General features: G+C 39.3%; 1 protein-coding gene across 9 annotated transcripts in view; it reads left to right on the plus strand.

Annotated features, from left to right (window-relative positions):
• Window positions 1-200: 200 nt before the first annotated feature.
• Zcchc7 (zinc finger CCHC-type containing 7) overlaps window positions 201-12,273 on the plus strand; it is a 181,669-nt gene continuing 169,596 nt past the window's right edge. For 3 of the 9 annotated variants that reach the window (XR_005504382.2, XR_005504381.2, XM_063287337.1), the window contains exons 1-2: window positions 1,750-1,888; window positions 7,089-7,713. Coding sequence is in view for 6 of the 9 variants with exons in the window: in XM_063287337.1 (XP_063143407.1) it covers window positions 7,113-7,713 (601 nt within the window). In the remaining 3 variants the exon portion in view is untranslated. Of the gene's footprint in view, window positions 1,478-1,748; window positions 1,893-7,088; window positions 7,714-12,273 lie in introns of those variants that run through there. The other 6 variants (XR_005504380.2, XM_063287336.1, XM_039109461.2 and 3 more) reach the window with 4 other exon arrangements.

A 12,273-nucleotide genomic window follows, 5' to 3' on the forward strand; every position in this document is an offset into this window, starting at 1 on the left:
AATTACGCCATGCAACGGATCCGGTGTTAAAGGGGTTTACTGAGGAATGGAGAGGACTGAAGACCTGGGAAAGGGTAGGAAAGGGTAGAGGCAGACAGGGGACAAGAGGGCAAGAGGTGGGGAGACCTCCGAGGACAGAAAGGGGTTGAGAAATGCTGAGAACAGAGAGAGGGAGAGAGGGGAAGGGGAAGAGGAAAAGGGAGAGAGAGCACAGGATTATGGGAATACAGAGAGGTGGCCAGGTGACCAGCAGTCCTTTTACAGGTTCTCTACTCCTTTGCTAGGTCCCTGGGAGAAGTCTAGGGGAATTGCCAGTATGCTAACAAATACACTAAGAGGAGTTATTATGGTCCTTAATTAAAATTCAGTCTTTAAAACACACACACACACACCACACACACACAGAGCATTCCTTTGATATAGTCCCTGAACAGTCCAAACACATGTGACCCCTTTCTATACCACTTTCCTTATCTCTCAGATAGGATTTTTCAGTTTTGCCTTTTCATAGTATCTTGTCCCTTTTTTTTCCTAGCACTTAACTATAATACTAATCAATTTTTGTAAATGTTTTCAAATTCCTAATATTGTAACAAGACCTTAGAATTCTTTTACTTTATCCGGACTTTCTAGCATAGCCTGACATTTTCCTGAACCGCCCCCCTCCTCTTCCATTTTTAGTTTAAGTAACTATAGGCTTATTTTTCCAATAATGTAGAAGGCTGACAGCTTAACTCTTAATATGTCCAATAAATGTTGGTAAAAAGACTTAAAGTCAAATTTATCTATCAGGTATGTTGACTGTACCTAAGTGAGTATTCATAAAGTTGCCTAAATGAACTGTTTTTTTTGTGTTTGTTTTTCACTGTGACAAGGTCTTAAGTAGCTCAGGCTGTCTTTGAATGCTCCATGTTGCTAAGGATGAACTTGAACTCCTTATTTTCCTGCCCCCACCTCCTCTGTGCTAGGACGCGCGTCTTATGTGTTGGAATTGAGGAATGACCAGGGCCTTCTATGCGGTAAGCAAGTACTTTACCAATTGGGTTACACATCCAACCTCATAATTAAACATTTGTTTTTTTAAAGGTGTGACCAAGGGAACCAATGCTGGAGGCGGTGAAAACCGTCTCGTAGTACCAGAAGGTACAGCATTGACTCCAGGTTGCAGGAGCGCAGCTCTTCACGGTTCACGAACGGTTAAAAGGGCAGTAGCGCCCCAGAGTGCACTTTACAACCTAAGGGTGGAAAAGCCGTGAGGACAATTAGTACACTAGCGGAAAAAACCAAAACCAAACCAGACACTCTCAAAAATGCCTTTTCCCACTCTGGCACTATCAGGGTCCCTCTCCGAAGTCACCTACTAACCCTAATTCCCCTACTAACTCAGACCTCCGCCAATTTGCTCTGCGCCACGTGTTACTATACGAGGGCGTCTCCCAGAGCTAAAAAAGAGGCCGCCCCTGACGACCGGACCAAGGTATCATGGGAATTGTAGTTTTCTTTCCTGCGCCCGAGAAAGTGAACTCGCACCTACTTTTGTCCTTCAATTATCATCTATTTTGTGTAACTCAATCAGATAAAAATATGCGCCATAGTTTTTTTTAGCCGATATAGTTTTCGAAAAGAAGAGTGAAGAAAAAAAGAACAAAACCAAACGCAAAGTTTATAGGCTGAGAAAACAAAGGGTTAATAGGCATTACGCATGCGCTCGGAGGACTCGCGGGTTGGGCGGAAGAACAGCTCCCAAGAGCTGTGTTTTCCCCGGAAGTACCTTCTCCTCCCCGGAGTCCTCGCGGACGCGGCTTCCTTACCTCATTTGTCCTCGCCCCTCCCCGTTCCTCTACGTGTTTCGGTTCCTGGTTGGTGCTTCCTGGTCGCAGCCGCGGCAGTGAGTATGTGTGTGACGGACCCCGAGCTGTCTGCGGCCGGGGGACCCCTGCCCCTCTCCGCCTCGCCCGCGGAGCTAATGCGTGCCCCTCTCTGGCCTTCACCTCCCGGTCCTTCGGGGCGCAGCGTAGTGCAGCGCAGCTAATGGCCTCTCCGCTACGTGCCGCCCCACGCGGCTCAGCGGCGGGGCTGGGGTTTGGCGGGTCTCTGACCCGCGGCCCGAGACCAGGGCTTGGGAAAGGCTGGGTGGCTATGGCCTTGACAGGCATGTCTTTTCTGTCTGCTTTACTCCACCGCTTCCCGCGGTTCACCTATCCTGAGGAAGTGGGCCAGTCCGTAAACGCGGAGGCTTCCCTTCGCTGAGGGGAACCTGGCCCTCAAGGATGCGTCCAGTCTGGGGCCACCTTAAACTTGTACTGTCAAGTAGCCGCTGCACGAGTAGACACAAAGAACCTGGGAACTGTACCCCATTCCTTATATAAAACCAGAAGTCGCGGAATATCCTAAGATTATCCTTTACGGGCCCCCAATACACACCCTAACAGCAGACAGTAGTAGTCAACTCTAGGAAGGAGCAGCCTTTACTGTGAGAAAATCGAGGTTGAGAGTTGGCAGGCCCCAGTTCCAGCCATCACTGATTAGCTGCTGACGCTCAAAATACCTTTAGGCCGAGTTTATTGTGATTTCAGATTTCAGGGTTGAATGAAGGAAACTTTTAAGGGCCTTTTAGCCCGTTGGATAACTTTTCTCTGAGCCTGTTTTTCTCAAGTATAAAATCACCTTTAATTTAATGACAGCCTGTTTTTCTCAAGTATATACAAAAAAAAATCACCTTTAATTTAATTACTAGACTCCCTTCAAAAGCTCTGAACTTCGTTTTGAACCTTAGAACCGTGTGTATTTTAAGACAGCATTATGCTTTAGGAGCAGATCATTATTGTCAAGTCAGAGGATGGGGAATGGTCTGAGGGAAAAATTGGAAGTGATTGTATGATAACTACAAGGTTAACAGTGCATGGGAAAAATAGGGAAAGCCTTGTTTCCAGTGGAATCCCAAGAGTAGTTGGAAGTTAACCTAAGTAAATTAAACATACATTTCTTCCACGGAGACAAGCCTATTGTTTTCTCTTTGATGTGATCCGTTTGGATTCTTTACCTCATTTGATTGGAAGTGGCAATAACATTTGAAAAATGGGCAGAAATTTTAACTTTTGTAATTGGTTTTGTTTCAGTCTTCATTGTCAGTAGCACACCGAGATTCTTGTAAATTATAAACCTAACTTGAGAATAAACTATTAATCAGTGTATCCACTAACAACTGTGGATTTAAAAAATTAGCCATCAAGCTGGGGTCCAGCTCCAAGTAGAACAGCAGCTTAGTATGTCCAGGACCTGGATATAATCCCCAGTATAAGACCAAATTCTGGGTTTAAATCTTCCTCATTGACCTATAGCACCCAAAAGGAAGCTCCAAGCTAGACATACTTTGGAAGAAAATTAAGAGCAAAATGTCCAGAATGACCAGTAGGTAATCTTTTAAGGGGAAATATTGACCTTAAAGTCTTCGTAAATCCTGGAAACCTAATTAAATTTGTTAGTTTAAAGAAATTTGGTGACTGCTTCTCTCTCTCTCTCTCTCTCTCTCTCTCTCTCTCTCTCAACACAGGGAGTGGTTTTATGTTATTTTTTTAGATAAGCTTCATTCCCACTTCAGACATTTTAGATTTTAAAATATGATCAGTCTTCTGTCTTCTGCAGTCACTATGCTTAGATAACATCTTTTGTTTATTTACTGTTTGGGGATAGGTGCTAGGGGTTAAGACAGGAACTTCTGACCAGATGCCAGGATTATTGTATGTTCCTGTGCCCCACCACACAGAGCTTTTGATAAAGTTTTTTGAGTACCAATTAGGTTCTTAAATAGTAATTTGTAAGTTTAAATGTCTACTTCTCCTTTTAATTAAAAAGTCTGTCTCAGTTTTCTTCCCTGTGGGAAGTTAGTGGATATGAAACACATAAATTTAGGTGTTTAGCCAGTGTACGTATAGCAATATTTATAGTGATCATTGGCTTAGATCAGGAACATGTAAGTCATGTTAGCTGTGTTCTTACCCAAGTGTCCAGCCTAAGGGAGGCCTCATTGTGTCTTTGGATCTGTTTCTTCACATGTATATAAAGAGAGCTTTGTGAAAAAAATCCTTTTAAATTTAAATGTTTTGTCAGAAGCATGTGTTGCCTGCTTAAGTATACTTTGGAATCATAATGAACAAAAACTGAGAAAGCCTTCTGAGTCAGAGGGTGTGTATGTATGCATACAAAAACACATGCATATATACTTCACACTCTTCTCTGAGTATACTTTTTTAAAAAATTAAGTGAATTTGATTGTAATTAAAGTTGTAACAAACCTAAGTAGCTTGAGGCAAGCCTTAACCTTGGCATACATGAGCTATATAAATACAAGAGCGTATGTTATGCCAGAACACAATTTTCAAGTAGAGAAGGAACAAAATCCTCTTAACTGCCATAGGGGTTAAATTGTTAAATTCATTTTTCTACATTTCATGGGGAGAGATAAATCCTTAGACCCAAAGAAGTCAGTTTTTATTATGGCTCTGTAGTTTATTTTTGGCATACATTCACAGGTGTGCCTATGGCTCTATTCTTAATCCCTTTCCTTTGGGATGGCTCCAAGAGAAGTACAAATTTGTAACTCTGTAATTTAGCTCTTTCATTTTTTTTTTCTCCCCGTGCTGCCCTGGAATTAGGTTTTATCTTAAGTCCACACTGGATCCTCAGGATGGATCCACTGAGGATTTTGAAGGAAGCATAATTCCTTGACTTCTTTTAGAATTAATTTACCTATTAAATAAAAAAGGGAAGAGCTCATCTTTCATTTGAATTCCTCTGAGGCTAACATTTCACTATAAACCGATAAATGTCATGATCATTATTATTCAGACAGCCACATTCAACTCGAATGACAATAACAATGTAGTGGCCTGAAAGACAGTACAATGTGGGAAAAAGTATACTATATTCTTTTTTTTTTCTTTTTTTTCTTTTTTTTTCCAGAGCTGGGGACCGAACCCAGGGTCTTGCGCTTGCTAGGCAAGCGCACTACCACTGAGCTAAATCCCCAACCCCTACTATATTCTTTAAAAGAAAAAAGAGATTCATTTTGTTTTGTTCTGTTTTGGATTTTTTTGAAATATTGTCTACTAGTTCAGACTGACCTTAGAATTTACAGTGTAGCTGAGGATAATCTTGAACTCCATGTCTTCTTGCTTCTATCTGGAATTACAGCAGAAGTCACTTACTTCTGGAAAACAACACCCAAACTCTAGCTTGAGTGTCTCTAATCTTTGGCTTTTAGATTCTTGGAGTCTGCTGGTTCTCTTAACAAAACAGACAAAACACCTTGCTGTTCTGGCAGAAACTCAAACCTAGGAAAACAAGCACTGTTTGTTGATTGTATTTGTAAAAGTGGAAGGAGAGTAAGTTGGCATTGTTACTCTTGTCTAGGGTGCTCCTGGTTTTTAGACAAGCATGATTTACTTTCCCCAGAGCTATTATTTTGATCAGCATTCCATTGGTGGATAATTGAAACATCTACTGCATAGCCTTTTGGTTAGTGCTTTGGAATAATTACAGACAACTGAGAAATTATCCTGTCGCAATGTCTATATTCTTGGCATTTGTTAGATTGGGGGGTGGGGGGCAGCTAAAGAACAATGGCTTGATGGCTGAAGTCATGTTTTCAAACACTTATAAACCTCTCCAAATACTAGCTGTTTTGCTTGGCTATTGTGATCTATTTAACAAAGTGCATAAGGTCCCTGTCTTCCTGGAATTATGATCTATACTTCTGGGACATTTACATTGAATAAATAATTAATTAGAAATGTGATGAGTGTTTTATAAGCCTCTGAAAGAGAGCATGTAGTTCTTTCTGATGGGAAATACTGGTAAACCTGAGTTGAAAGATACATGGGATTTTATATATGCATAGCAGAAATTTTTTCTGGACATTTATTCCCAAAACTGTTATTTTTGTCTCAACTTTAGGTATTTAGAAAATTTGTGTTTGGAATGCAATTTTGTAACTAACATGGGAATAAACATATTATCAAGTGTTTTATGAATTCTTTTGACCAAGATCTGAAGGCCACAGGATAGGTTACTATTAGTAGTAGAGGTAGCAATAGTGTTGCAGCACTGGGAGTCAACCCAGGGTCATTTCACATAGAGGCTCGCACATTGCTCCTGGGCCCTCATCTGTTTTAAATTGAGAATAAAACATTGATAGTAAGTGTGAAGAGGGCTTTCTCTTGTATGAGGAGGTATGCCTGGGAAGAAGTGATAGAGAACAAAAGGAGAGACAGAGGAAGATGGATGGAGGCAGGTGGTTCTCCTGCTACTGCTGTTCTCTTTGTAGTATGATAAACTTCTCTCTCTCTCTCTCTTTCTCTCTCTCTCTCTCTCTCTCTCTCTCTCTCTCTCTCTCCCTCTCTCTCTTTTCTTTAAAAAAAAGTTAATAGAGCTCAGCAACTTGGCGTACTTTAATTCCAGCATACAGACAACTGTCACTTTTAAGTTCAAGGTTAGCCTGGTCTCTATATAACAACAACCTGTTTAAAAAAAAAAATAAAAGAGGAGTAAAAGATGAATGGAATAGGAGTACCTTACTTTTAGGAGTCTAAATGTTTTGGAGAACAACTGTTTGCTGACAAGCAGTGGATCTCAAACAGTTTTGTTTTCTAGTATATCTTTAGGATATTTGCATTGATACAGTTCAGTCTGTTGGTAGCAATTCTTATTTGAAAGGTCTAGAGTAGCAGCTCTCAACTGTGTGTCACAATCCCTTTGGGGGTTGAACAACTCTCATATCAGGTAGCCTGCATATTAGGTATTTATATTATAATTCATAACAGCAGTAAAATTACAGTTATGAAGTAGCAACAATAGTTTTATGGTTGGGAATCATCTCATTATGAAGAACCCTATTAAAGGGTCTCAGCATTAGGAAGGTTGAGAACAACTGTTCTAGTGGGCAATAGCAGGATTTATAAGTGCATAAGAAGACATTTTAACATGTTGGGAAAAGTGGTGGCCTTAGAAGTGAGCTCTGGGGTGATAGGCACTTAGGAATCAGGATTTTAACTTTTAAAATTATTCTCGTATGACTTTCTCTTTTACAGCATTGCGGCAACTGACTTTCCATAATGTTTGGTGGCTTTGAGACTATAGAAGCATTCGAAGATGACCTTTATCGTGATGATTCATCTAGTGAACTTAGTGTTGATAGTGAAGTGGAATTTCAGCTCTACAGCCAAGTCCATTATTCCCAGAATATTCATAATGCCAACGAGGAGGAAGGGTATGAGGAAAAGAACTGTGAGAGTTCTGAAACAGTGAGTATTCAACCAGACCAGAAGAACTTAATCGTCCTTTCAGATAGTGAGGTCATCCAGCTGTCAGATACATCAGAGGTCATCACATTGTCTGATGAAGATAGTATTTATAGATGTAAGAGAAAAAATATTGAAGTCCAAGCACAAGAAAAGACCCAAAGTCCTGCAACGCCTCGTTCTAATAAAGTGGCTAACAAATGCAAGAGGAGTAATAAGAAGCCTGAACCTGAAGAGAGCCCAAGTACGATCCGAGAGGTCATGATCATAGAGGTCAGCTCAGATGAGGAGGAAGAAAGTACCATTTCAGAGAATGAAAATGTGGAAAGCTGGATGCTCCTGGGATGTGAGGAAGATGATAAAGACAATGACATCCTTCTCAACCTGGTGGGATGCAAGGACGCTGGTGCTGAAGGTTAGTATCGTCTTGACTATTTTGAAAAGTACATCTTTATCAAAGGAGGACTGCTTTTCCTAGATGAAAGGCCAGTAGGCTCTGATCCGTTCAATTTCATTTTTTGGTCTTACTCTCATGAGGCTTACTACCCTAGTGGTGCTTTTTCTAAACATGATAAAGGGTGTGTTAAAGTATCAAGGAAACCGCTTCTATAAGCAAATTCATAGAATTTCTTCGTGTTTGGCTCAAGTCATTCTAGATGGAAGTCTTAGTTCTTTTCTGTTTGTGAGCACAGGTGAGTACTCTGTCTACTTGGCTTTGTGCTCTTATTCGACCAGATCTTGGAACTCCCTCTGTGTGGTTTCGTTATTCAGTAGTTAGGCGGATAACAAGCATGTTGAACGTCTAGTGCACAGAAAACAGACAGAACTGCAGATCTAGTAAGGCAGGAGATAGGACAGCCTAAAATTCTGCAGTAGACTGTAGGAGAAAATGCAAATTTTAAGTACCACATTCTTGAAGGTGAAACTTTCGGTGTTAAGTTTTGCTCCCTCTGTTACATACATCTGGTATCAGTGGATAGTCTTAACAGTTACCTTCATTCCCTTCTTTCACGCAGAGTCTCTTACAAGCTTCCTAATTGGTCTTCTTTAAACCTGCCCTGCACGCTAGGAGTCTTCATGGTACTTTGTTGGAGTTTCAAAACCATATTGCATCCCTTCTGTTTTCTGAAGAAATGATGACATTAAATATAGATCATGCTTGGATATCCAAGGAATGGATATCCAAGGAATGGCAAACTTTTTTTTTTTTTTTTTTTTTTTTTTTTTTTTGAGGAATCAGGTGGGCAATATTTTAGGACTCCAGGCTATAAAATTTTTTAACTATTCAACCTTTTGTTGGAAAGTTGTCTTCCATAATACTTAAAGAAATAGGGGCTAAGGAAGTAGCTCATTTGGTAGAATACATGTGTAGCATGTATGAAGGCCTGGGTTTGATCTCTGCCATCATATAAAGCAGTTGTGCTGATGTACACCTGTAGTCCCAGTATTCGGGAGGTGGTGGAAGCAGGAGGACCAGGAGTTAAAGGTTATGTACCAAGTTAATAGGCCAGCCTTAAGTACATGAGATACTGTCTTAAAAAGAAGAATAAGAAGATTTGGGGGTGGCTGTTTCAACAAGATCTTTCTTAGAAAACAGAGGACTAGCACAGGCTATAGTTTGTTGAGCCTCAGGATTTGACAGCAATAAATGATGATGATGATGATGATGATGATGATGATGATGATGATGATGATGATGATGATGATGATGATAGTAATAGTATAGTAGTAATACAGCCAAATCAAATGAAGTTCTGCTTGAGTAAGAGAGAAATAATAATGTTTTAGGCAGAAGGGAAGAAACCTTTAGAGACTAAACTGGTTTGCTAGGTCACAGAAGTTTTGTAAGATGAGATTAGCTATATATGTTATTAAATGAGTCTTAAAAGTGAACTGCCAAATCTTCTAATATTTGTAGAGCTGGGGAAGAAAGGTCTGCATTCTGATGGATTGAAGTGGATGAGGGAACGGTATGAGCTGGTGTGTGATTCCCTTGGGAAGAGGGAGATGAAAGGTGACTGGAAAGGATGGGCGCTCTGGAGACTGTCCGATAGTGGATCTTCGCATTTGCAAGATACAGTCCCTTTAGAATAGTTGATGGGCCTCACTACGACTGTAGGTCTACTTTTAGTATCTGGCAATTGGAAAAATGTGTGTTAATAAAGAGTTGCTAATACTCTGCTAAAGACTATTTAATAATCACAACACTGTACCTTGGTTAATACACATGTGGGAGATGGTCTTTATATAATACATGACTCAATACCTAACCTGTTATTAATTGTTTAGCTCCCCAGGAGTCTCCAGCTCTGAGCCTGGAATTCATTAAGCTAACACCTCAGCAGTAAAAGAATAAAGACTGCTTAGAAGTGGTGTTCAGTCACAAAAGAATAATGTGAATATAGTAACTCATTTCAAAGGATGCCATTGTTTTGGTAATATTTGGTAGTCTAAAGATCCTCTTCTTAACTAGTTTCTATTCATATTCCTTTTTTTTTCCTGAGTCTCTCTATTTGCCTTTATTGCAAAACAAGGATTTCACATACTGAAGATAAAGTTTGTTTTTATTTTGTAACAGGTCTCTGCTGGTTTGAGGATCTGCAGAGATGGTAAAAGCTAATGGCAGTATTTATAAAATATCTGAAAATATAAACTAGGCATTGAAAGAACTTGAAATGGGAAAGGGTGGCGCTGAGAAAGAGAAGTTGCTAATGCTGTGGACCTAAAGAGGAAGTGACTTGACGTAGGTGATGGACTTGATGTGGCACTGGAATTGCAGCATGGTGTTGGGGCAGGGCTGCCTTTCTGCTGTTGGATGATGAGGGAACCTGGTTGGAGAGAAGGTTTCTATAAGAAAAGATCAAAGGCAAGTTGTGCTTAGAAAGGTATATGAGAGGATTATTTACTTGCTAAATTTTTTTATTATTAGAAATTACATTTTTAGTTTTTATTTGTATATATATGTACATGCATGAGTGTGGGTAAGTTTGGGTATGCGAATGCTGTGGCACACTTGGTGGAAGCCAGAGGACAACTTACAAGAAAGAATTAGTTCTCTCCTACCATGTGGGTCCTGGGAGTCTTAACACAATCTTCAGAGTCTAATACAATTTCCTGCTGAGCTGCCTTACTCAGTCTTCATTCACTGAAATTGTGTGTAAGTGTTGGCCTGAAAAGGAAAGGTGGTGTTAGTAGACTAACGTGCAGTCTGAGAACCTTGAGAAAAAAGAGATGCTTAAAATACAGACTGGCATGAAAACATAGACATGTACTTATTTTAAACTAGAGACCAATTGTTCCATTGAAGAGACTAATACAGTAAGAAGCTGTGTAATTTTGTAGATGTCTCAGCCATTGGAGCTGTCTTTCAAAATTCTGATGTTTCTGAAATTTTGTGTTTTATAAATGAGTAAGTGCATTTGAACTAGTATGTTATTTAAATGCATACATATTCTGCATTTTCCCTCTAGATACATTTACATGGGCAGAGGGTTCATAGTTGCTGTAGATTTTTTAGCAATCTCAATATACACATTTTCTATCATTAAGAACCTCTACATTTTTGTTCAAAAGAAAACTTTATAAAATTTTCTCTTTGGTCTATTCCAGTTACTAGTATCACCATCCTTGAACTTTGGGGCTGCTGTTAAATAAAATTAGGGCTACTTAATACAACCTTTGTGATATCATGATGGCTGACCTGAGAACTGGAGTGCTATTGGGTGACTAGGAGGCAGTAATGTATGCAGCATGGATATGCTGGGCAAAGGGATGATTCTCAAAAGCCAACAGAGGAGGCTAGTGAAAGATAGTGCCAAGCTACTCAGAATGGCATACAGGTTGAAATTTACTCCATTGATTATTCCTGGAATTTTCCATTTAATATTTTTTCAGATTGGAGTTGACCATGTGTAACATACTTTGGAGACCAAAGCATGGATAGCTATAGGACTTCTGTGTTAGAAAAGCATGTCTGCTGTTGGGAGGAAAGATGTACCAAAAGAAACGAGTATGTTTTCACTGGTGTAGTATGGCAACCATTGCTTGCATAAGACAGCTAAATAATAAAGACAATAAGAACTTTAGGATTTTTCTTGGATTAAAAAAAGGATGTTTTAACTATAGGAACAATGGTTAGTTCTTGTAGGTTTTTATTAAGGATAGAATGTTGTAATGAATTCCAGTGTCCTGTAAACCAGCTTCAACAATGATTCATAGTTGACACGATCTTAGAACTTGGAACTTATCTTTTTTTGTCACTATTTTGAAGCAGACCATAGATATGTCATTTCACTCATATATACAGTATGTGTTTCACTCTGTAAAACTTCCTAAAAGGGAAATTCATTGAATTTTGGGCTGATAATGTAATCATTTTCACTCCCAAACCATTTGCTAATAACCAGTTTATCAAATACCCAGTGAAAGTCACAGGCCAACTCCCAGCTTTTTCCCCTTAGAGTTAATTTGAATCATTTCTGGTCTGTATGTTGCAATTTCTTGCTGACTTTAATGTCCTTTCATTTATAAGTTACCCTTTATCTCCTCTGCTTTCTTTTTTAATTTTTTTGTAAATGTAGTTACACTAATTGGATTGCTTTCCATCTAGAATTTCCTATATCTATATTTTGTTTGGTTTAATATATCTTATTGCATTTCCTACTTCCTTGTTTTCCTTTTACTTACCTTTGATACATAGATTCATCTGTTTCATTTTGCCTTTTAAATTTTCAATTGCCTTTTAAAAATACATACATTTTATTTTTTTAGATTATAGTATAATCACATTGTTTCTTCCCTCCCTTCAAATCTTCCCATGTTTACCAACCACTTTCTCTCTTTCAAATGTATGCCCTCTTTTCCCTTAATTGCTGCTGTATATGTGTACTGCTATTATGTGTGTTTGTTTGTATCCCTAATCCATATATACAACCTGCTTGGCCCATATAATGTTACTTAATGCATGTTTTCAGGG

Source organism: Rattus norvegicus, chromosome 5, assembly GCF_036323735.1.
Source record: "Rattus norvegicus strain BN/NHsdMcwi chromosome 5, GRCr8, whole genome shotgun sequence".
NCBI classification, from domain to species: domain Eukaryota; kingdom Metazoa; phylum Chordata; class Mammalia; order Rodentia; family Muridae; genus Rattus; species Rattus norvegicus.